General features: G+C 45.5%; 1 protein-coding gene across 3 annotated transcripts in view; it reads right to left on the bottom strand.

Moving 5' to 3' along the window:
* Positions 1 to 22,862, bottom strand: part of TBC1D32 (TBC1 domain family member 32) — a 2,506,374-nt gene that overhangs the window by 1,283,006 nt on the left and 1,200,506 nt on the right. For all 3 annotated transcript variants that reach the window (XM_069606604.1, XM_069606605.1, XM_069606606.1), the window contains one exon: positions 19,743 to 19,885. In XM_069606604.1, the coding sequence (XP_069462705.1) occupies positions 19,743 to 19,885 (143 nt within the window). The remainder of the gene's footprint in view (positions 1 to 19,742; positions 19,886 to 22,862) is intronic.

The raw sequence follows: 22,862 nt of genomic DNA, 5'->3' as shown, positions 1-22,862 counted from the left end.
CGGTGTCAATTTGGAAGCTCTCTCCTTTAGGGGTTTAGGCATCATATTCTGGCATTGTTAAATGGGAAATCGTATTGCGCCTCCTTTCTGATATATATTGGCCTATGCCCAGTCGCTCTGCCAAGAAAACTGCATTTCAAATGTTCCGATTTTGGATTGACTTCGCTGCCATTTTGGGATCATCCACCATTTTGATTTCTGTTAAAATGTAACTCTGTGTTCTAAAATGGTGTACTGTGTAACCGAGCCATCCCGACCCTTGCACCTTAGTTAATGTTTAGACTACCCTTTGGCCGAATGTTTGGACTGAGTAAAGAGACCTTGTCCCATGCCTGACTTGTAGTCTAAGGATTGTCTGCGCCAATAAGCCTCATCCATGAGCATACATCGAAACAATGTAAAGTAAATGTCGAACGTGGACACTGGCTGAACTGCTTTGTGAAGGGACATGTGCTAAGGCTTACTGTTAATCCTTGAACACACTATTGCCATTGTAACTTGTACGTATGTAAACCTGAAGATAATCCGTGTGCATATTGTTGTAAGAGCCATAAGTGAACTCGGCACGAACTCTAGACCATGGATTATTAACTTGCAGAGGGGCTAGACATTATTACCGAAATTGTATAAATGCACGTATGTCTAGATGTCCAGTACCTCTCACTTCTCACACTGAAGGGCTGGTATTCGCTGTGATGTACTGAGGGCCAGATGCCAGATAGCTTTCTGTTTTGTTCCTTGTAAACTGAGCAGTAGTAATAAAGATCTGTGAATCTTTATAAACCCGTGTTTGGTGTATTTCCTTTTTGTGGTATTCAGCCTCGATATTTTCTCTTGCTTTTACAGATGGCGCCCGAATGGAGACCATCAAGATTTATGCCATCTCGTTGAAGGTTGATGCGGCTATCGGACCTGGATCGGACGGTGAAAAAAGGGGGCCCCTTTCTTGGATGAGAAGCGATACCTCAACAGTACTGCACAACCCTATCCCTGGACGGTGAGCCCGCGGTTCAAGACGGCATCTTGACGAGGGTCCATATATCGAGGCGTGCAGTTTTGCCGAAATCACCAACCATGTGGGTCCTTTGTGTCCTTAGAAATCCAATCGGACCTCCTTAGTTCTTTGATCAGGTGAGTCGTGACCCGATTCTTAAGTATCCTGATCATTTGTTTTGGCGTATTGAACTCGCAAGTACAATTATTGACCAGGTAACACCAGTAATCTGATATGCATGGGAAATTGTCTGCCTGCTTCTGGGCGTTATTCATCAGTGACAGACAATCTTTGGAATTTGGCCGACCGGCGCCAATGGAGGGGTCGCCGGCGTGTACTATGTACTTTAAGCACGGCATTGGTAGTATAGTGTTTAATGATATTTGGCACAGACAAACTAGACATGCTTCCGAACTTCAGTGGCCAACCAATGGTAGTTTTGAAATCCCTCGTATAGAATATTTAGAGTCTATATTATTTTTTTTAAAAAAGGCTGGACCTGCAGCATTTGATGCATTACAGAATTGGAAGAAAGAAGCTATGCAGCAACTTAAAAGTAGAGAAAAACATGCGCGCCGGCATATGACCAACGCCGAAAAAGCGGTGTTGTACGATCAAAATAAACAGTCTGAGTCAGTTAGGAATATGGATAGGGCTTTTTCACTTGGTATTCAGAAAATCTATCCGTCTAAAGACTTTCATGTATCTGATGAGCTAATTGATAAACTTCTAAATGAACGAAGGTCTGGTGCCACTGCGCCACCTCCGTATGTACCTATTCCTGCTGTTTTGCCTCTTCCTGCTGTCGTTCCTCCTACCGTAGTAATTCCTGCTCCTCCTATCGTTCTTCCCATTGTTCTTCTTCCTCCGGCTGTTGTTCCTCCTCCTATCGTTGCTCCTCCACGTGCTCTTCCACCATTGCCTACTGTTACGGGTTTGGTAAATCTGCCTTCTGCACCAGTGATAGCACCTTTGTTACCGATTGTACAAGATTTGTCTACTCTTTCTCTTCCAAGTGGTTCTGTCCCACTTGTAGTTGATAAGGGAGCAGAATCAAAGATTGTAACTCGTAATACTGTGTCTAAAGAGAGAAAGCGCAATTTGACTGCATGGGCTAGACAGTGCATGAAGAAGGGTGAACAAGCTGATGTTTTTGCCACACTCTCTAATCTAGACAGTTTTCCTGAGAAAAACGTTTTTATTGAAGGGTTGGGAATTCATTTACGTATAATGTGGGACATATTAGATGATATAGATCTCCCACAAGGGTTGAGGGATCTGAATGTTTTAGCATATTCAAGAGATACTGCGGAGAAAGTACATGAGCACGTCAAGAGGGTTTTTGAATATAGAAGGGAGTTAGAAAAGTTACGGAATGAAGAAATTGATGGTGATAGTTTGGACGCTATGTTTGTACAGAAACGGTTCCCTCCTTTTGGTAAGTCAATAAGTGAGGAAACGCGAATTTGTACAAAGGATGCGATTAGGTGGATTTCAGACATGTCGATATCCCCCGTAGAAGTATATGACACGTATAGTCAGCATACATCAGAAATGCAGAGGAAAGTGATACAGGTAATGGTAGAATACCTGCAGGATAAATGCATAAAAAGAAAGATTTGTTGTCCTGCAGAATTATTGAATATCTACAAGAGAGCCTTTTTGTCTAACACAGCTGCTTTAGTGCTCGATTTGGCTCTGTTGCTCAGTAAGAGTTCAGAGTTTCCTATCTCTCAGTTACCTATGAGAGAGGTTCCGCTGACATTTGTCCCAAAAGTTGAGATTCCAGCTGATCCTGCAACAGGTGCAGCTGCTCGGGATATTCCTGCACATTATGTATCGCAGTTTGTTCACGTTCCGTTCTCAAGACAGGAAGTGAACACCATTAAACAGTCCATTCACAATATTAGAAAGAAACCGATAGGGTTCTATAAAGGGATATAATCTGTCTTGCAGTCATCGGTATTTACCTTGAGCGATATTGATTTGTTATTTCCTGTGCTCCTACCTGTTGATTTGTGGAAACAAATTAGGACTGTAGACAATGTACCAGGGTTAGGAGACACATGGGTTAACATAGCTTAATTAGATAGAGGAAGGCCAGCTGGCGAGAGACTGCTGCAGGTAATACTGACTTTGCCTGATAGAATAGTCACGAAACTAAAAGCTACAATTCCTGAAAGGAGGATTATTTGGGACAAAGTTACTGCTTGTGTCCAAGGGAAATCTGACGGTGCTACAGATTTTTTTAATCGGTTCGAACAAGTGTTTTCGGATTATAGTGGACAAGATTTAAGCACAGAGTCTGGGAAACAATTATTCGTGGACAAATTTGTACATGGATTGTTGCCTGACATCCAGTCGCAAATTATGCCTTCTGAGAGCGCTTGGCAAGCAAAGTCTCAGTCTGAAGTATTGCATATGGCTCAGTACTATGAGAACCGTGTCAATATCGAAAAAGAAAGAATTGAAAAAAGAAAGGGAGACCTGAAAACTAAAGTACTATTACAGTAAATTGTTAGCGTCCCTAGAGGGGGTAATTCGCAATTTAGGGGACAGTATGCTCCACAGGGAAATGCGCCAATTTGTCCTGTAAATGTGAACCAGTGTGCTTATTGCAGACAAGAGGGTCATTGGCGTGCACAATGCCCGATCCTCCAACAGCGATCGAATAACGCATTTGGTAACATGGGTAGACGATCCAGAGGCCGCCCTGGGGCTGGGGGTCCTGGTAGAAGTCTGTTTTCTCAAGATTTGCAACCCTTTTCACAGGATAATCAGGCACCGAGTGTGGATAATAGAAACATTTTTGATCATCCTTCTGCTGCATATCTCTCTGAAGAACTTCCTTTTGACGACACTCTGTTTCATTAGGATTGCCCGAAGCAGGGTTTGGAACCAACGCCTATTCCCGTTAATCAGAAAGGTCCCTACATTGAGATGGTAGTGGGAAATAGGAAACATCTATTCTTGATAGATACAGGAGCACAGAAGTGTTCCATTGACCATTCACGGGTTCCAAACATTCCATTGTCAGGGCAAACCAATGTTTCTGTAGGGTTTTCTGGTACGCCAGTAGTCTATCCGGTTTCTTCGCCGGTACCGATTACATTGGGTCCATTCACGGATCACTGTCGATTTCTTTTGACTACGAATTGTGGAGAGAATTTGTTGGAGTTGAATCTGTTGAAGGATTTAAATGCGGTAATTCATTGTTCTTCGGATGGAGTGCGTTTGACGATTTCACCACAGTGAAACTTTCTGTCTCTCAGTTCTTGACCAGACCTTTGCCGCCAGAATTTAGTGATGTTCCGTAGTGTTTGTGGGAAATTGATGATAATGATGTCGGTGTTCTACAGATTGAGCCTGTTAAGATCATTTTGAAACATGGAGTAAAATTGCCACGTATTCCTCAGTATAAATGTTGGTTGATGGTGAGCAAGCTGTGAAATGCATAGTCTCCGATTTTGTACATCGTTGGGTAATTGAGGAAATTGCAGGTAGTTTATGCAATAGTCCAATTTTGCCTGTGTACAAGAAAGGTGATAATGCAATTCCTTTTCGTTTCATCATTGACTTACGTGCCATCAATAAGATTGTTGCTCCACAATTTCCTATTGTGCCTGATGTGACGACAATACTAACCATGATTCCGGCTTCTGCTACTTTCTTTAGTGTTGTAGATCTTAAGAATGCTTTCTTTAGCATTCCTATACACAAGGATAGTAGATATCTGTTCGCGTTCACCTTAGGGGGACGCTTGTTTACATTCACCCGTGCGCTGCAAGATTACACGGAAAGTCCGAACATCTATAGTAAGGCTTTGAAAGAGCAGCTCGACACACTCGAGTTGCCCACCTCTTGTACACTGCTCCAATATGTAGACAATCTGCTTTTAGCTGCTGACTCAGAGAGTGCCTGAAGGAGGGCACTGTGTTATTGCTTATTCACCTAGCAAAACATGGACACAAAGCTTCACTCAAAAAGTTTCAGTATTGTCGACAGGAGGTCGCCTATTTAGGCTATCTCCTGTCAAAGGAGGGAAGAAGGTTGATGCCTGAGCGGATAAAAATCATTTCTAGCATGTCTGTCCCAAATACACAGAAGGAAGCCAGATCCTTGATAGGAATGGCTTCTTACTGTAGGCAGTGGATCCCCAACTTCTCACAAGTGATTAAACCAATGTTGGCTTTGATGAAGAAGGGCATTTCTTCGCCATTGCCATGGAACTTGGAACATCAGCAAGCGTTTGATCTGCTCAAGACTGCACTGTGTTCAGCACCAGTTTTGGGCACACCAAATTATGAAAAGGCCTTCGTGTTGTATGTGCATGAATGTGATGGATGTGCTTTGGCTGTATTAACGCAGGAACATGGAGGGAAGAATAAGCTGTACGGCTACTTTTCTTCTGCCCTTGATCCTGTTGCATGCGCTTTGCCAAGATGTGTGAGAGCTGTCGCTGCTGCGTCTGTAAAACAGAGCAAGGGTATGGTCCTAGGCCATGCTTTAACCCTGATGGTACCTCACTCTGTAGATGTTCTATTAAACAGAACACAAATGCAACACCTCACCTCCGCGAGATAAGAATTGATCTTGTTTGCTCCGCACATTAAAATTCAGAGGTGTTGCATCCTGAATCCGGCTGAACTTTTACCTTTCCCACAAGGTACTGCTTGCAGTGACAAAGCGTCACATGACTGCCTTTACACCACAGAGCAAGAGACTAAAGGCAGAATTGATTTGAAAGATACTCCTTTGAATAACCCACAAGGGGGGTGATGGCTCCTGTTTCAAACTTCCGGATGGTACATCCACGGCTGCTTATGCAATCACCACATTGAGCACGATTGTGGAAACCAAGAGAATCACACATAACTCCGCGCAGGCCGCAGAGATTATAGCATTGACTCGTGCTTGTGAACTTTCCGAAGGGCTTGGAGTAAATATATATACTGATAGTCAGTATGCTTTTGGGGTGGTTCACAACTTCGGTAGACTTTGGGCAGAACAAGGTTTTTTGACCTCACATGGGACTAAGATCCAATACGGCTCCTTGATAGTACGGTTACTCTCAGCGCTTGCACTCCCCACTCAGTTAGCGATCATGAAATGCGCAGCGCATCAGAAAGTCATAGATGATGTGGGAAAAGGGAACGCTTTCGCTGACCAGATAGCCAAACAGACTGCCACTGATCTCTATTCAGAAATGTACACTTCAAGGGAACCCACAAATGTTTGTACTTTGGATGAGGGTATTGAATCTGTAAAGAATATTCAAGCTGATGCCACATTAGAAGAATCAAAACAATGGGCTGAGGGTTCGGCAAGATTGGATGATGACGGGTGTTGGGTGGACAAGTTAGAAGGAAAATGGTTGCTGCCAGATGCGTACATTACAATGATGGTCGCTATGGCTCATGGCTCCACCCACATCTGTGCACGGAAGGTTACCAAAATGTTACAAAATGTCTGGGTGAATGATAAACTCTCCAAAATAGCTGAACGTTTTGTTCAGTGTTGCATGATCTGTTTACAGCATAATATGGGAAAGGGCACATCGACTCCAAGGGGTAGCTTTGGTCCACTTTTTTGTCCCCTTTGAGGACATACATTTTCATTTCATTGAAATGGAGCGTTGTAATAACTACAAGTATGTACTAGTTATTATCTGCGCCTTTAGAAAATGGGTTGAAGCCTTTCCTGTTAAAGATGCCACAGCAATGACAACGGCGCAAACCATGTTTAAGGAATATTTTCATAGGTTTGGTTTGCCAAGAGTCATCTGGTCGGACAATGGTCCACATTTTATCGCTGCTGTAATTCTGAAGATATGCGCGGGATTATAGATCGATAAACGGTTCCATTCGGCCAGACATGCTCAAAGTGCTGGTTTGGTAGAGAGACATAACGGCATCATAAAGAACAAGCTCGCTAAGACATGTGCCAGCACCAAACTGAAATGGCCGGACGCCTTACCGATCGTGTTGTTATCAATGAGAACAACCCCACAGACTAAGACTGGGCTCTCCCCATTTGAGGTGGTAATGGGTAGGTCAGCTAACATTTGGAACCTCCCAAAGCCGAGATCTTTGAGTGACATTGAACATGTACTTCTTTCCGACTACTGTGACCGATTAACTAAAAATCTGTATTTGATTTATCAACAGGTGCGAGAAGCCCTCTCCGTAAAATACGAGGGCCCAGGTCACAGCATACAGCCTGGGAGCTGGGTACTGATCAAATCATTTGACAGAGCATCCTGCCTTGCACCGCTTTGGAGGGGCCCACATCAGGTTCTATTGGCCACAGAGACAGCAGTACGAGTGTCGGGACGAAAGCATTGGATTCACGCATCGCATGTCAAGAGGATTCCCTTCCCTTTGCCACAAGAAACAGAACACAAAGAAATCCTTACCAGCGCTGCTCCCAACGATCACGTAGCATCGACCAGCATCGAGAGTGCTTCGGAGACTCTCCCTGAGCCCGTGGGGCCTGGGGAAACAGCCGCTTTATCTCCACACTCTCCTACAGATCCCTTTTCGTCATTGTCAGGGTCTGTTACGGATCTGACACTTCCATCAGGAAGCAACGACACGTTGTTCACAGATCACGCAGTATCAGGAATCACAAGGTACGATCTGTGTCCTCGGAGCTAGACTTACTGCGCGGTTCGGCTGTGCCATCAGGAAAAATCATCAGAGGGCTTGTCTTTTGGCCCCTGTTCTTTTGCACATAAGGAATTCTGTTGGCTGGGGTTAGGGAAGGACTAAGAAAACACGCGACCAGGAGATCGCCAGCAAACAAACTCTGGAGTGTTTGTTTGAAGAAACAATGGCTGCAACCGCTCCCACTCGTACGGAACAAATAAGAGACTGTGTGCCTGATAGTAATAATGAACAATCGAATGCGTGGGCCCAGGAGACATATTGTTGTCTTGTGATTATGTTAACCGGCTTCACAATAATAATTGCCTTAGGATTTTGGTATTTGGAAGAAGTGCATCCGCTTGAAATTCTTTTGCCTACTGAAAATGTACCTACTGCTTCTACACCTTTCGTGCATCTGCACACTCTATCTCCTAGAGACTCTCAGCACAGACAGAGGTACCACAATAACACTTTATTACTCATTATGAATGCCACACATGCCATTTTTAACAGGTCTAATTGTTGGGTCTGCTCGCATTTACCGCAACACAGAGACAAGGGGTTGGGCTGGTATATTCATCCTTTACCTCTTGCATGCTATGCTTCTTTAAGGGCATTATTCTTTGGCCGATGGAATGATAGCATCTCAGGGAACTTTGATGGAACTAATATGAATGATTTTGAGAACCGAGTTCTAACGCCCCTGGGATCCTCACTCTTTGCGAATAGGAGCAAGCTTAATGTTGCTTCTACTAGGCCTTCTGATAGACTGTCTCGTCCTTTTCAATCTCTGATTTCTTTCAAGATGGCTCCAATAGGCAATAGGGATGCCACGCCACCTTCCTATACTGTTAACCACAGCCCTGATTCAGTTTCTTTCTGCATACAGAGGAATGGTACTCAGTCATGGGTGATTTCAAGGGTTGCGCCAACGTTGCGAACTTGACCAGTGAGGACAGACCTTTGTATGTAGGCGAACCTGTCTACATCGTTTGCGGTAATGAAGCTTTCCCATGGTTACCTAGGGATTGGCAGGGAACCTGTTATTTAGGGATTCTGTTACCCGTGGTATTCATAGCAAGCACCATAGAAATGTCTAAGGCTCGTCCAAGGTGGGATGAGAATGGCGATACTTCAGCACAAGTTCTGGGTGATGTAGCTAAATCCTTTGTACCATTTTGGGGGCAAATATTAAACTCTGAGGATATCAGATGACTAGCGAGAGTACTGGAGAGGACCATCAACCGGATCACTGACATACTCTATAACATGACTTTAGAACAGAAAGCGATAAGGTTAGTGATACTTCAGAACCGGATGGCATTAGCCGTTATCCTGGTTTAGCGTGGTTGGGTATGTAAATTAGTGGGGTCCACTTGTTGCGTTTTCGTGCCAGATTCCTCCCCAACCATCTTTAAGGCAATACAAATCTGCACGTCCTTAGTTCAGAATTGCATGTTCCCGAGGGAAACTGGGATCTTAGCGCTTGGTTCTGGGACTTCTTACGATCTTGGGGATGGAAGCTACTTTCAGTCTTGCTGATCAATTTGGGTATTCTGTTGTTTTTCTGTTGCTGCATACAGTGTCTTCCTGGCATATGTTCGGTGTTAGGAGGATGTTGTGCACAAGCAATGGGAACGTTAGGACAAAAGGTACGAGCCCCAGAGAAAATGACAAATTAATTTGTGTTGAAAGAAAAATCTGTTTCTGACCTCATGGCGATTGATGTCTCTGACGATAGTGATTCAGGGTGTATGGACATTGAGATGTGGAGTTACTCGTAAAGTGACTAGAAGTAGTTTAGCGTTTGGCTTAGACCAAAAGGAGGGTTTGTTAAACGGGAAATCATATTGCGCCTCCTTTCTTATATATATTTGCATAAGCCCAGTCGCTCTGAAAAGAAAACTGCGTTTCAAATGTTCCGATTTTGGATCGACTTCGCCGCCATTTTGGGATCATCCGCCATTTTGATTTCTGTTCAAATGTAACTCTGTGTTCTAAAATGGTGGACTGTGTTTCTAACATGTAATCGAGCCGTCCCGACCCTTGAACCTTAGTTAATGTTTAGACTATACGTTGGCCGAATGTTTGGACTGAGTAAAGAGACCTTGTCCCATGCCTGACTTGTGGTCTAAGGATTGCCTGCACCAATAAGCCTCATCCATGAACAAACATCGAAACAATGTAAAGTAAATGTCGAACATGGACACTGGCTGAACTGTATTGTGAAAGGACATGTGCTAAGGTTTACTGTTAATCCGGGAACACACTGTTGCCATTGTAACTTGCTTGTATGTAAAACCGAAGATAATCCGTGTGCATATTGTTGTATGAGCCATAAGTGAACTCGGCACAAACTCTAGGCCATGGATTATTAACTTGCAGAGGGGCTGGACATTATTACTGAAATAGTATAAATGCACGTATGTCTGGATGTCCAGTACCTCTTACTTCTCACACTGAAGGGCTGGTATTCTCTGTGATGTACTGAGGGCCAGATAGCTATCTGTTTTGTTCCTTGTAAACTGCGCAATAGTAGAACAAGTTACTTCTTACCTTGTAACATTCTTTCGATGGGATGTTCCTCCGACGTATTCCTTATCTTTGATATATCATCTCCCAGCTTGCTGGCCTCTGAATTTTTTTTTCAGTAGAGAGCGCTGCGCGTCGACGTCCCTCGAGCCGATGCCCCTCGACGGCCTCCGTATCGGTGCCGACGTCACCACGCGTATAAATAGACTCGCGCAGCGTCCGTTGCTCAGTTCCTTTTTGACGTTAGCAGTTGTTTTACATGAATTGGTTATTCACCGTGAAGGAGCGTAAGCTGCAACCACAAGGGAAGTATTACTGCGGGGATGGATGGTAGGGGCGATAAGGAATACGTCGGAGGAACATCCCATCGAATGAACATTACAAGGTAAGAAGTAACTTGTTATTCGAAGGGATTGTGTCCTCCGACTTATTCCTTATCTTTGATAGACTCCCATAGCAGTAGTGTGCAATTGGAGGTGGGAGTAAAACGCCATGTTTCCTTTTAGGAATGAACCAAATGTAATACGGCTTTGCAAAACCTAGTCTCTTGACTGGAGGAGGAATCCAGGTTGTAAAATCTTGTGAAGGTATGTGCGGACAACCATGTGGCAGCCGCACATATGTCTCGAACCGGAACCCCTCTTTGGAGGGCCGAGGAGGCTGCGATACCCCTGGTTGAATGAGCCCTAAGATTTTGAGGAGGCTCTTTCCCTGCCAGTTTGTAACATTCCAGGATGGCCAAAATAATCCATCTGGAAATGGTTTGTTTTGTTATCGGTAGTCCCAACTTGTGCCCTGAGTAATCCACGAATAGTTGGTCTGCTTGCCTAATTCTAGCAAGTCTGCTGATGTAAAAGCTTAAAGCCCGCCTTGGGTCCAGCCTATGCAGCCTTTCTTCCTCTTTCCCCGGATGGGGAGGCGGATAGAATGAAGGTAAAGTAATTTTCTGAGTGATGTGGAATTCAGAAACCACCTTTGGGAGGAAATTAGGCTTCACCTGTAGGACAACTTTGTCTTTATGAAAAATTGCATGAGGGTGTTTACAAGATAGTGCTTGTAATTCGCTCACCCTTCTAGCAGATGTTAAAGCCACTAATAAGACAGTTTTAAGGGTGAGAAATCTTAGCGAACAAGAGTGGAGTGGTTCGAAAGGAGTACCCATCAGGAAATTTAAGACCAAATGTAAGTCCCATAAAGGAACCTGAAAAGGTTTTGGAGGGTAGACATTAGTTAATCCCTTTAGAAATTGTATTACTAAGGGTAGTTTGAAATACAAAGGTTCCTCCGCAGTGCGCTTGAAGATCGATAGCGCTGCGAGATAGCCCTTGATAGTGCCAACTTGAAGGCCTGAATTTGCCAAGTAGAGTAGAAAGGATAACACCGTTGGTGTACCACATGAAGAGGGGTCGATATTCTCTTCTCTACACCAGCTGCAAAACTTGTTCCAACGGCAGCGGTATAAAGTCTTTGTTGCTGGCCTTCTGGCCGAAAGCAACACTTCCATGACGTCATCAGGGAAGTCCCAATCCTTGTATCTCAACCTTTCAGAAGCCAGGCGTGAAGGTTGAGGGTTCTGATGTCTGGATGGAGAAACTGACCTCCCTTCTGTGAGAGAAGATTCTCCTTGAGTGGAAGACGAATTGGAGGGCAGATGGACATGTCCAGAAGGTCCGGGTACCACGTTCTCCTGGCCCAGTCTGGGGCAATTAGGATCATGGTTCTCCGGAATCTTCTCAACCTCCTGATCATTTGAGGAATGACAGGAACTGGTGGAAACACGTACAGGAGTGGAAACTCCCAGTCCACTACGAACACATCCCCTAGAGCTCCTCTCGGGGGAAATTCCCTTGAACAAAACAGATCGCACTTTCTGTTGGTACTGGTGGCAAACAGATCCACTTGAGGGGTTCCCCAAAGGGCGAAGATCTCCTGAAGGACTTCCTGAGCTAGCTCCCACTCATGGGAGACTGTGCCCTGCCTGCTCAGAGCGTCCGCCATCAAGTTCTTCTCTCCAGCTAGGTGGACTGCCGATAGAGAGAGTCCTTCTTGGATTGCCCAAAACCAGAGCTGCATCGCCTCTCTGCACAGTGGTAGTGATCCTACGCCTCCTCTTTTGTTGAGGTAGTGCATGGCCACTGTGTTGTCCGTCATTATCAGGACATTTTTCCCTTGTGCAGATGGCAGAAAAGCTTTCAGCGCTAGTCTGATTGCTCTCAGCTCTAACAGGTTGATATGTAGTCTGGACTCCGATGGAGACCAACGACCGCTGATGATCAAGTCGTTGGTATGGGCTCCTCACCCCGTGAGTGACGCATCTGTGACTATTGTTATCTCCGGCCATGGCTGCCAAAACAGTTCCCCCTTCAAGATGTTTTCTGGCAGGCCCACTACTGAAGGTCTTGAGCCACCTTGTCCGGAATCTGAAGGAGGTCTGCCATTCTCCCTGAGAATTGCGACCACTGAGTCCTAAGTGCCCACTGAAGAGATCTCATTCTCAGGCGAGCCTCTGGCACAAGGAAGATGCAGGATGCCATGAGGCCTAGCAAGCTCAAAAAGTCGAAGGCTGGGAGACTTTGGGCATTTTGAAACTTGGTGACCATCTGCAGAATATCTTGAGCCCTCACCTCTGGTGGCGAGGCTTTTCCCAGGGAAGTGTCCAGGACCGCTCCAATGAACTAGAGTCTCTATGATGGTATCATCTGTGACTTCTTTAAATTGAGGGAGAAGCCCTGTTTGTGAAGGAAGTGGCAGACATAATCTAGCTGGATCTGAGCTTGTTCTGAAGATACAGCTCTGATCAGCCAATCGTCCAGGTTGGGGTAGACGTGGATCCCTTCCCTCCTTAGACTTGCCACCACTACCGACATTAGCTTGGTGAAGACCCTCGGGCAGAGGTCAGCCCAAATGGCAGAACTCGAAATTGATAATGAGAGCCGCCAATTGCGAACCTCAGGTATTTCCTGTGTTTGAGATGGATCGGCATATGGAAATAAGCATCCTGGAGGTCCAGAGATACCAGCAAGTCCTGGAGCTGGAGGGCCTGAAGGATCTGAGGGAGAGTTACCATCTTGAACTGGTCCTTCCTGAGGAACTTGTTCAATTCTCATAGGCCCAAGATAGGTCTCAGTCCTCCGTCTTTCTTCGGTATGGGAAAGTAGGGGGGAGTACCAGCCCTTGTTCCTCTCCGCTACAGGTACGCGTTCTATGGCACCTTTCTCTAGCAGGTCTACAATTTCCTGCAAGAGGAGCGGATCTGGAACTCTCAGAGAGCTGTTCCCCGGTGGATGACTCTGAGGGATGCGTAGAAAAGGCAGGCAGTAACCTTGGGCAACTGTCTCCAATGCCCAAGCATCTGACGTAATAGCCTGCCATTCCGTCAGATGTTGAGTTAACCTTCCCCCTACTGGTGTCTTGTGAGGAGAGTCCTCAGAGCGGTTTGGAGGCAGCTGAGGGTAAAAAGGCACCTGCTGCTGCTGCGGCTTTTGTGTTTTTACCCCGTCCACCTCGGGTGAATTTCTTCTGACCCCTTTGAACCGGCTGTCCTCTGCCCTTTCCGAATGCAGAATAGAAGCGAAAGGACTTACCTCTCCACGAGGTTCCTGAGGGGCAATATGGTGTCTGACAGATTGCAGCTCCTAAGGATTTTGCTGCTGCCTTTGATGTTTGTAGTATTTCTAAACTGTCGTCCGCCTTCTTACCAAACAAAGAAGAGCCGTCAAAGGGCATATTCAAGAGTCTGCTTTGCACATCTGGAGCAAAACCAGACTTTAGCAACCAAGCAAATCTCCTGGTTGTTGTACTTGTCGCCATGGCCCTGCTGATACTGTCAGCAGAATCGATGCCAGTCTGAAGGGATTCGCACACTGCGTCCTTACCATCCTTAATGATGTTGAGAAACACTTCCCTTTCTTCTCCCTCCGGGAGGCAGTCAGCCGCTAATGAAGCACACTCCCAAAGTGTGTGGCTGAACCTTACAAGCGTACAAGTAGCATTGATGGATTTCAACACCATGCTACATGCGGAAAATACTTTTTTGGCCATAGAGTCATATCTCTTATCATCCCTGTCCTGTGGAACAGTAGGGTAAGCCGATTTACTACCTGCTGAAGTAGCTGCCTGAACAACCGGACTCTCCGGAGTTGGGTGTTTGGATAAATATTCAGGGTCAGCAGAAGACAACCGATATTTAGCTGATAGTTTCTTGTTAACTGCCGGGATCACCTCAGGTGTTTCCTAGTTTGCCAATATTCTCCTTTGTAATGCCGCATGAAATGGCACCACAGGATTCTCCTGTGGACCTTTGACCAAGATGTCTGTGAGGTCGTCTTGCTGAAAAGCAGGTGAGGGTGTCGACCATCCCATAAACTCTATTATCCTTGCCATCAAGGTTCTATAAGGGGTTTCAGCATGTTCCCCTGGGTCTGGTGTCGCAAATTCCACTTCTGGGGAAGTTTCCAACCCATTTGCTTCCTGTAGGGGTTCATGGAAGTCTTTCAACCTACCTTCCTCAGAGGTAAATTCCTCTAGTGTAGGAGTTGTAGATCCCTGCAACTCAAAAGGCCTTTCCTGATCTGAATCCTCCCCTTCTTCATAAATAGAAGATAAGACCATGGAGTGGTCAGGTCTTGAAAATGGTATAAATCCCATTACCAGAGCAGAAGGAGCCAGATTTGTGATGATTGGCTGAGAAAACGTCATCGACGCAGACGTTAAAGGCTTCGAAGCCATTGAAAAAGGTGTCGCAAAAGGTGGTATAGGCCTCGATGAACTCGAGAGTATCGGGATTCTACTCGAGGTCATCAACGACATTCTCATGCTCGAGGCTCTGGGTATGGCCACTGGCTGTGAGGTGGCCGTGGGTTTGTCCTTTCTCGGCGTCGACGACGGCGTCGTCGACTGACTAACCTGTGCGTCGAAGAACCCTTCGATAACGGCGTCAACGACACCGATCTATGAGTCGAAGGGATCTTCGACGACGGCGTTGAAGATGCAACTCTGCATTTACTTGAGGGTTTGTGACGCTCTCGAGTGGCTTCTTTCGCCGGGTACTGCGACTCGCGGCTTTTTGATTTTTCGGGTCTTTCACCCAGGGTATCACCCTCAGCAGTCTTCGAGGGGGTCGAGGCCGCTTTCTCGAAGACGCTTAGCATCTTTTTCCTGAATTCCTCCCACTCAGCCTGAGAGCTATGTTTTGTGGGACTGGCGACCCTTTTTGGGGAAACGGAAGAAGGCGAAGACGAGGAAGGGGATCTTCGACATCTCTTTTTTGAATGCTTAGATCTCGAAGAGTGATGGGAACTGCTTCGAGATCTCGAACGAGAATGTCTTTTATGATGGCGAGGAGACGAATGTCTCGACTCCGCCGAGGAAACTTTCGAAGAAGTTTTAACTGCCTTACCTCTCTCGAGCTTCCCCTTACGCTCCTTCAAGGCTTTCGCCGTCATGGACATGCAGTCCTTGCACTCCGAACAATGGTGCTCAATTCCCAAGCACCACAACCAGATCCTGTGAGGATCCGTCAACGACATTTTCTTTCCACAGTCTCGACATTTTTTGAAGCCGGACCATGGAGTCGTCGGTTCGGGTGAGGAAGCCATCGAGTACGAGTCAGTATTTCCGAGGAATATACCGATATATTTGACTGAAGAACTGAGCAACGATATTCCGAGGCCCCACGAAGCGCGGAACAACGGAACTGAACAACGGACGCTGCGCAAGTCTATTTATACACGTGGTGACGCAGGCGCCGATACGGAGGCCGTCAAGGGACATCGGCTCGAGGGACGTCAACGCGCAGCGCCCTCTACTGACATTTTTTTTCAGAGTCCAGCAAACTGGGAGATGATCTATCAAAGATAAGGAATAAGTTGGGGGACACAATCCCTTCGAAATAAAGATCTGTGAATCTTTATAAGCCCGTGTTTGGTGTATTTCCTTTTTGTGGTACTCAGCCTCGATATTTCCTCTTGCTTTTACAGCATGAGCCACAATCCGCCACTACATGATCGGCTCCAAGGCCCCTCAGACATTCTGTGTGGGTCGGTCAGGGACATTTTTGTGCTGCAATTGTGAAATTTTTTCAAACCCAAAGGTGTTGAAGTCAACATCGTCGATGAATTTCAAGGATTTTGAAAAAGCGTCAGAGAACATATTCTCTGAGGCGTTGAAGGGTGTTCCTAAAAGGCATGCGCAGAATGCGGAAAAAAATGAACTGAGGTCATGGGGCACCATGTGTGTCATTGATATCAATGTCACGTTCGGACCTGAAGCCAACAGCACCAAGGATCCTTGATGCTGAGCCGCACAGCGCCCCCTGCTGGCATAAGACATTTCTGAGATCTGCTTAGAGCAGGAAAGAATCCAAGATGAAGAATCTGTGGGAGGTAGGGTGAATCCCAGGGTATTGTCACATGTTCCATGGGAGAGGCCCCTTTCCATGAGGACAGGGAGGTAAGGCCACTACCAGATAGCCGCCCTGGGGGTGGTACTCAGCAGTTGGAACTCATGGCAGGGGAAAACACTCATGGGATTGGTGACAATGGCCCTGGGAGAACACAGAATTCATCCTCCCCTTTGGTGTCTCCTCTGTCCTTAACACCACTCAAGTCCTTCTGGTCCCACACACCACTATTTGTTATGGTTTAGTAGAGGACATACTTAAAAGGACTGGGACTAAGAAGAGGGAGACTCCCAAACCTAATATAGAATTTCACTGTGACGAGGAGGATGGAGCAAGGAGGCGAAAGCCCACCATGGAACAAACGCATGCGGTAGAGCTGGCAAAAGGGAATGCGGATGGTAAAAAGGGAAGAAAGGCTCATTCTGTGGTCGAACAACCAGCCCTGTAGGAGCAGGGAAGGAGACGCTGGTCTCGTCCAAAGAACCTGAAGACTGAAGGCCGGGATGAGGATGGCCATAAGTACCTGAGAGGTCTTAGCAAGACAGACCAGCGTAAACTGACCAGGAACAGAGACGCGGGCAGCCAAAGGTGAGAGACGCTGGAGCTGGGGTGCCGCGAGAAGCAGAACGCCGAGCGCGGCAGATGAAGGGAAGCTTTGCTCCAACTCCTGAAGAGACCGGAGACAGTAGAGAGAGTTGCCAAAGGTAGGGAAAGGGCTGGAACGGTCAGGGGGGCATTGAGGGAGCTGAAGAAGCTCATGAAAACGAACTTTGCAAACTTGTTAAACCTAATAAGAACATCCCAAAAAGCCCAAGGGGGTGAAAGGGAACCTGTGCAATATAAAACAAACTTTGCAAACGTTATAATAACTCCCCGAATATTACAAGGGGATGAAAAAGAAGGCATACAAATAGATATAACATTTATAAACCAACTAAGAACATCCTGAAGAACACAAGGGGGAGAGAAAGAGAATCTGAAGTACATTACGAACAGCGTGAACCAGATAAACACGTCCCAAGGTACACAAGGGAATAGGAGAGGAGACAAACGAGCGGAAACCAACATTGAGAGTGCACCTAGGTGGGACAGTACCTGGCAGGGGAGTATACCAGGTCTGTCCAAGTGGACACCAGGAAACAAAGGGACAAGGAACCTGCCAAGTCAAAGGAACAGGGTCCGGCACCCAGATGAAAGCAGGCAAAGCCCACAAGAGGAAACCATAAGGGTCAAGGACCCACCTCCAAACAGTAAGATATATAATCAGTGACTGGAGCCCAAAACACAAAATCCTTTGTGCGCAAGAGTTGTGGAAATCAAGTCTGGCAGACGAGTAAGCCAGACTTGATACACTATTGGAAAAGTCTACAGTTAGGTATGGCAGGTTAGTGAACCAGGCCCGACGAGACTGGGAAGGATAATTTTTATGCTACGGATTGAGTAAGAGGAATTCCCTAGAGGATTTTGAGGAACGCTATTTTGTGAAAATGAGAAACTAGGAACCCAGGAATAGGCTCCCGCCAGGAGAGTAGGGAACTGGGTTATCTTTAAGTTGGCTAAGCTTAAGAACATTGAACATTTGAACTGTATACATTCCTTTTACAAAAGAACTGCGCTTTGGTGTCAGAATGGGAGGGGTCTCCTTCTGGAATTAAGAAGGGACCCGCTTTTCATTTAGTTAGATTGAGAGTGTAAGGGACAAAAATAGGCTTAGAGATAGGACGGTAGATATTTTTGTACGACGGACATCCTGACCGCGTCCATAGTATTCTTTTGCTGAGGCAGGGCAACCCGTCTTAGTGGTTAGGGACAGTTAGGTCATTCCTCAACCCCCTTCGTGTTAAATCAATACAAGTCTTTAACCCAAAATCACTGTCTGTCGTTGGCCTTCTTCTGCACCCTAACATAGGACACAATCCATTAGAAATACAGAAAGACATTGGGCCTCATTACGACTGTGGCTGCCACGGAAAGAACAGTGCCGGTAAGGGACCGGCACCGTTCATTCCGGGCCACCACATTACGAGTTCTGCAGCGGGTCCCGCTCTGTACGCCTGGCCAGACCAGACATGCAGAGAGGGACCCGCTAGCAGACCAGGATGCTAACAACAGACCCGTTGTTAACGGGCCCGTTGTTAGCATCCTCCCCATTGCCATTGAGCCCTATGGGGCCTCAAATGGGAATGGGGACGTACCAGGTCCGGGTCCTGCAAAAGGGAATTACCGGGCCCTCCAAGGTCAGAATGGCCCGGTAAGTTCCCTTTTCTGGGACCAGGACCCGGGTTTGGAGGTAGCCTTGCCAGTAATGATGGCATGGCTACCTGCAAACTCGTAATGATGCCCATTGAATTGAATCCTTGTTGTCTGCACTATATTTATGCCAGTCTGCCACATATCAGAGGATTATTTTAATTATTTGTTATCTCATGTCCAGGTTCATACTCTGCTCAATGCAGTATTTATATTCTATTTGTTATTTGCTAACCTGCTTGTAATTTGCTTGTTGGGGGGTTGGAGAACCAGAGACAGGATGTGATTTACCTAAGATCACAATCTGTGAAATGGAGAGACAAGTACAACAAATTGATGTCTACCAACTCCCTGGTCAGCATTTCCTTCATTGATGGGAGAAGATGCAAATATAGCTGACAAGGGTAACCATTGATCGACTCTCCCAGACCTTCTGGCCTCTCTTACTTTTTACTTTTCTCCTCTTGCTTACAAATTATATGTAAAGATCTGGTTATCACTCCAGTTTCCTGTTGTTCACAGTTAAAAGCTGGTGTACTTTTCAAGTTGAAGTACAGCTATATCAAACAAATATATTCGAGTACAATGCACCGTTAATAACCATACCTTTTCTAAACTGTTATGAAAAGTTTAAATCTTTTATTTTAAACTAGTGTGAAAGCCTGTGTACATGTGCCAAAGTGCAGGTTTTCATTGACATGGTAGCACCACTATATGTCCTAAGGCAACAGATCCCTCTAACAGTGACAACAGGTGAAGCTAAGTATTGGACAAACATACAGGACATACATGCATCTGGCCTTTTATTATATTGTTAGATTATATTAGATTAGATGGGTTTAAAGTAACACTGGTACCTAGTTGAACAAAAACAATATGAGTTCATGGTGACTTCCTTTCACTGTGACATTTTACTAACCTGTTTTCCTTTTAGTAAGAAATGGATGGGAAGCAGTAGGGCATCTACTACTGCACTGGTATATAAACATTCCGTAGCACACTCTTTCCGGTCACAAAGTATGCGCAATGCATCTATCACCAGGCTCGCTGGAGAAAAAGAGCCTATAGTAACACACAGAAAAAGTTTGCATTTAAGTAACACTACAGAAAACTCGTAAGGGATTTTGAAGTCATGAGAGTGCCCGCAATACCATGAAACATATCAAATTTAAATATATGACTAATGAACATAGGCCATACACCTAGGAAGCTGCATGTACTATGCATGTAGACGTGCACACTATAAATAACATGTATTGAAAGCAAATACATCTGAACATATGTTCACAACAATAGAATGAATAAAAAAGAAGAATTGGCACATGAGCACGCTATATGTATTTGCAAGATGTTGCCATTACATGTCCAGGGAATATTGTCATCATGTGCTCTGACACGCAGATCATATGGCAGGCATTCAATAAGCCATGTACTCACACCATTGACAGATTACATAATTCAGAGAAGTGAAGCCAGATTCCACTATTTCCAGTTAGCACAACACCTCCAAATTCCATTATGTCTATTGTGATAAGGCTGTTAGAACATCTGCCTGTAACAGTGTTACCAGAACTGAGGCCAAACATAATGGTTCGAAGGTTGTACTAAACAAGTGCTCAAAAAGATAACATAAGGTACCAGGATTCCTGCAAAACTCAATAAAATAAGGAGTCAGGATGGCAGCTTGCATGTCACAGTATGATGTAAGGGAGGGACCAATAGGGTCTCAAATACAGGTTCAATAGAACAGGGGCTCAACCTCTTGCTCTGAAGGGGTTTTCTAGCAAGGTGTTCAATGTTCCCAAAGTTCAAAACAAGCCATCTCTGGAGGCGGTGCAAAACAAATGTCCCAAAACCTTTTAGTGTCCAAAATCAAAAGTGTCCCACAAAGTCTTTTCAAGTCTTCATCAAATTTTAAAAGAAAATACAAACAAGAGTCTCACTCAAGGAGAGTGTCTCTTTCAGTTTAGGAATCAGTAGGAGTGAGAGTGTTTTATTGTTAGACAACTTCTTTGAGCTGTGGCCACCCCCGGGTTGCAGATCCATGGTTCGCAGGCTGACATGTGTTTTGGGGGTCCTCTGGATTTTTGCGCTCTAGGCCTCTTCGTAGAGGATCTCTCAGAGTTGAGTGGTAGGAGCTTCCCACAAGCCTGGATGTGAGAATGGTGCTTGTAAGATGTTATGTGTGCCCTGGTGGTATTTGGGGGATAAGCGTGGCCCTACTCTTAGCCAACAATATCTCCAATCAAAAATCCCTCCTGGGTCCTTCTCTGTCATCCTCCCTTCCCCAACACAACAGCACAATCTCTTCCTGCGTTTGCGCTCTCCCCTGGACCAACCTGGCCGCTCTCTATCCTTATTACATAGGCGGGGGGTAGGTCTCTCCCTCTTTCTGATGATGGTCCCTCAAATGCTGTCCCCCCTTTTCACTATAAGCATCCCTTGCCTCCAAGTTAGCTTCTTCCTCCCCTCTAGAGCAACACTCTCCCACTAGGTCTGGACTCCCCTTCTCCCCAAGACAAATTACCACTCCAATCTCCATCATCTTTCTCTCTTGACAGTATCCTCCTTCTAACTCCTGCAAACACTGTGCTCTCATCTAATGGTAGCCCTCCTATTCCTCCTTCAAAACATCTCTCTCCTTAGAATATCCAGCTCCTTCCTCCACCTCCAAGACCACTCTCCCATCCCAGAAGGTATCTCCCTCCTTCTGCTTGCTTCCTATCTCTCCCTCCTTCCTCTCTAAACTGGTCATTCCTTTTTCCTTCGGCAGCACATAATCTTCCATGTCCTTCCAGATCATCACAGGCTCCTGCACAATATTCCTCTCCTATTCCTCTTTCCAGAAGGTACCTGTTGCTTTCCGCTCCAATCTGGAGCCCCTCTCTATGTCTGCTCCCAAACTATTCTCCATCTCTGTCTTCCACTCAATGTCGCCATGCTTCTCCAAATCCATTATTCATTCCTTGCCTTTTCTAAAAAGTTATTTTCCATTCTACATACAAACCCCGCCTCCTTCGTACAGAAATCTCTCTCCCAAGTATTGTAACCTCCACATACCTTCTCGCACCAGTATTTCCTTCCGAGTTTGAACACTTGAGGTCATCCAGGGTCTGCTGTTCTTCCAGCTCTCCCAAGGTCTAATCCTCACAGTCTGTGTTGCTGGCTTTTAAAGCCTGATCTCTCCTCCCCCTGGGAGTTGCTGGATGACATAGTTACCTGTGCAATACAGACTGTTCTTGGCTCTGATTGAGCAATGTGCAAGGGGTCATTTCATTTTGAAGAGAGCTGGCCTGAGGTTACCTAAGCTGATCTGGAACCTAAGAAGGCATACAGCCATCTTAGGTTCCAGAAGGGCCCTGGGTCGTTGTGGGGTTTCCCTCTGCTTTAAACACTGGTGTCATTGGTCGAGTGTGTCTGGTTCCCTTTGCTCTACTAATGTGTGAATCTGAAGTTAGATATAAGTTTGCTATAATTGTCCTTTGTTGCAGGGACTTTGTATGTTTATATTCTCTGTGCAGAGAATCGTGTGTGTTTATTTTTCTGTTCATCATTATCATTCAAAACCTTTGTTTAAACAGTTTATCTACCTATATGAGAGAGGGCGTGCCCAGACGTGCATCCCTGTTAGGCAGAGTCCTCTGCAGTACACTTAGGGAACACTACAGATAATTAAGTCCACAAGTGGCAGTACAATTTCACCTTTGATACAAGCCTGTACTACACAGTTATAGTGGTAGCAGTAGCAGAGCAGCCAGACTTATCTCAAGAGCAAATGAGCAGTAATAGGGATTACACAAAGGACTACAATTACTGTGACTCAAGCAAAAACGGACTCAAGGTTTCTGGTTAAAAAATAGAAGTACATTTATTTTTAAACCATTTGTTCACTAACACTTCACTTCTATTAAACAAAACCACACTCTAAAATATACTACTCACAACCAATTCCCTTGGTTCAGGTCAATTCAAGGTAAGTACATTAGGATTTGACAGGCCAGTGTTGTGAAACAAAAGACGTCACCGGGGGGTTAAGGAA

The sequence above is a fragment of the Ambystoma mexicanum genome, chromosome 4p (genome assembly GCF_040938575.1).
Source record: "Ambystoma mexicanum isolate Mex_15411 chromosome 4p, UKY_AmexF1_1, whole genome shotgun sequence".
NCBI classification, from domain to species: Eukaryota; Metazoa; Chordata; class Amphibia; order Caudata; family Ambystomatidae; genus Ambystoma; species Ambystoma mexicanum.
This window is presented reverse-complemented; position numbering and strand designations above follow the sequence as displayed.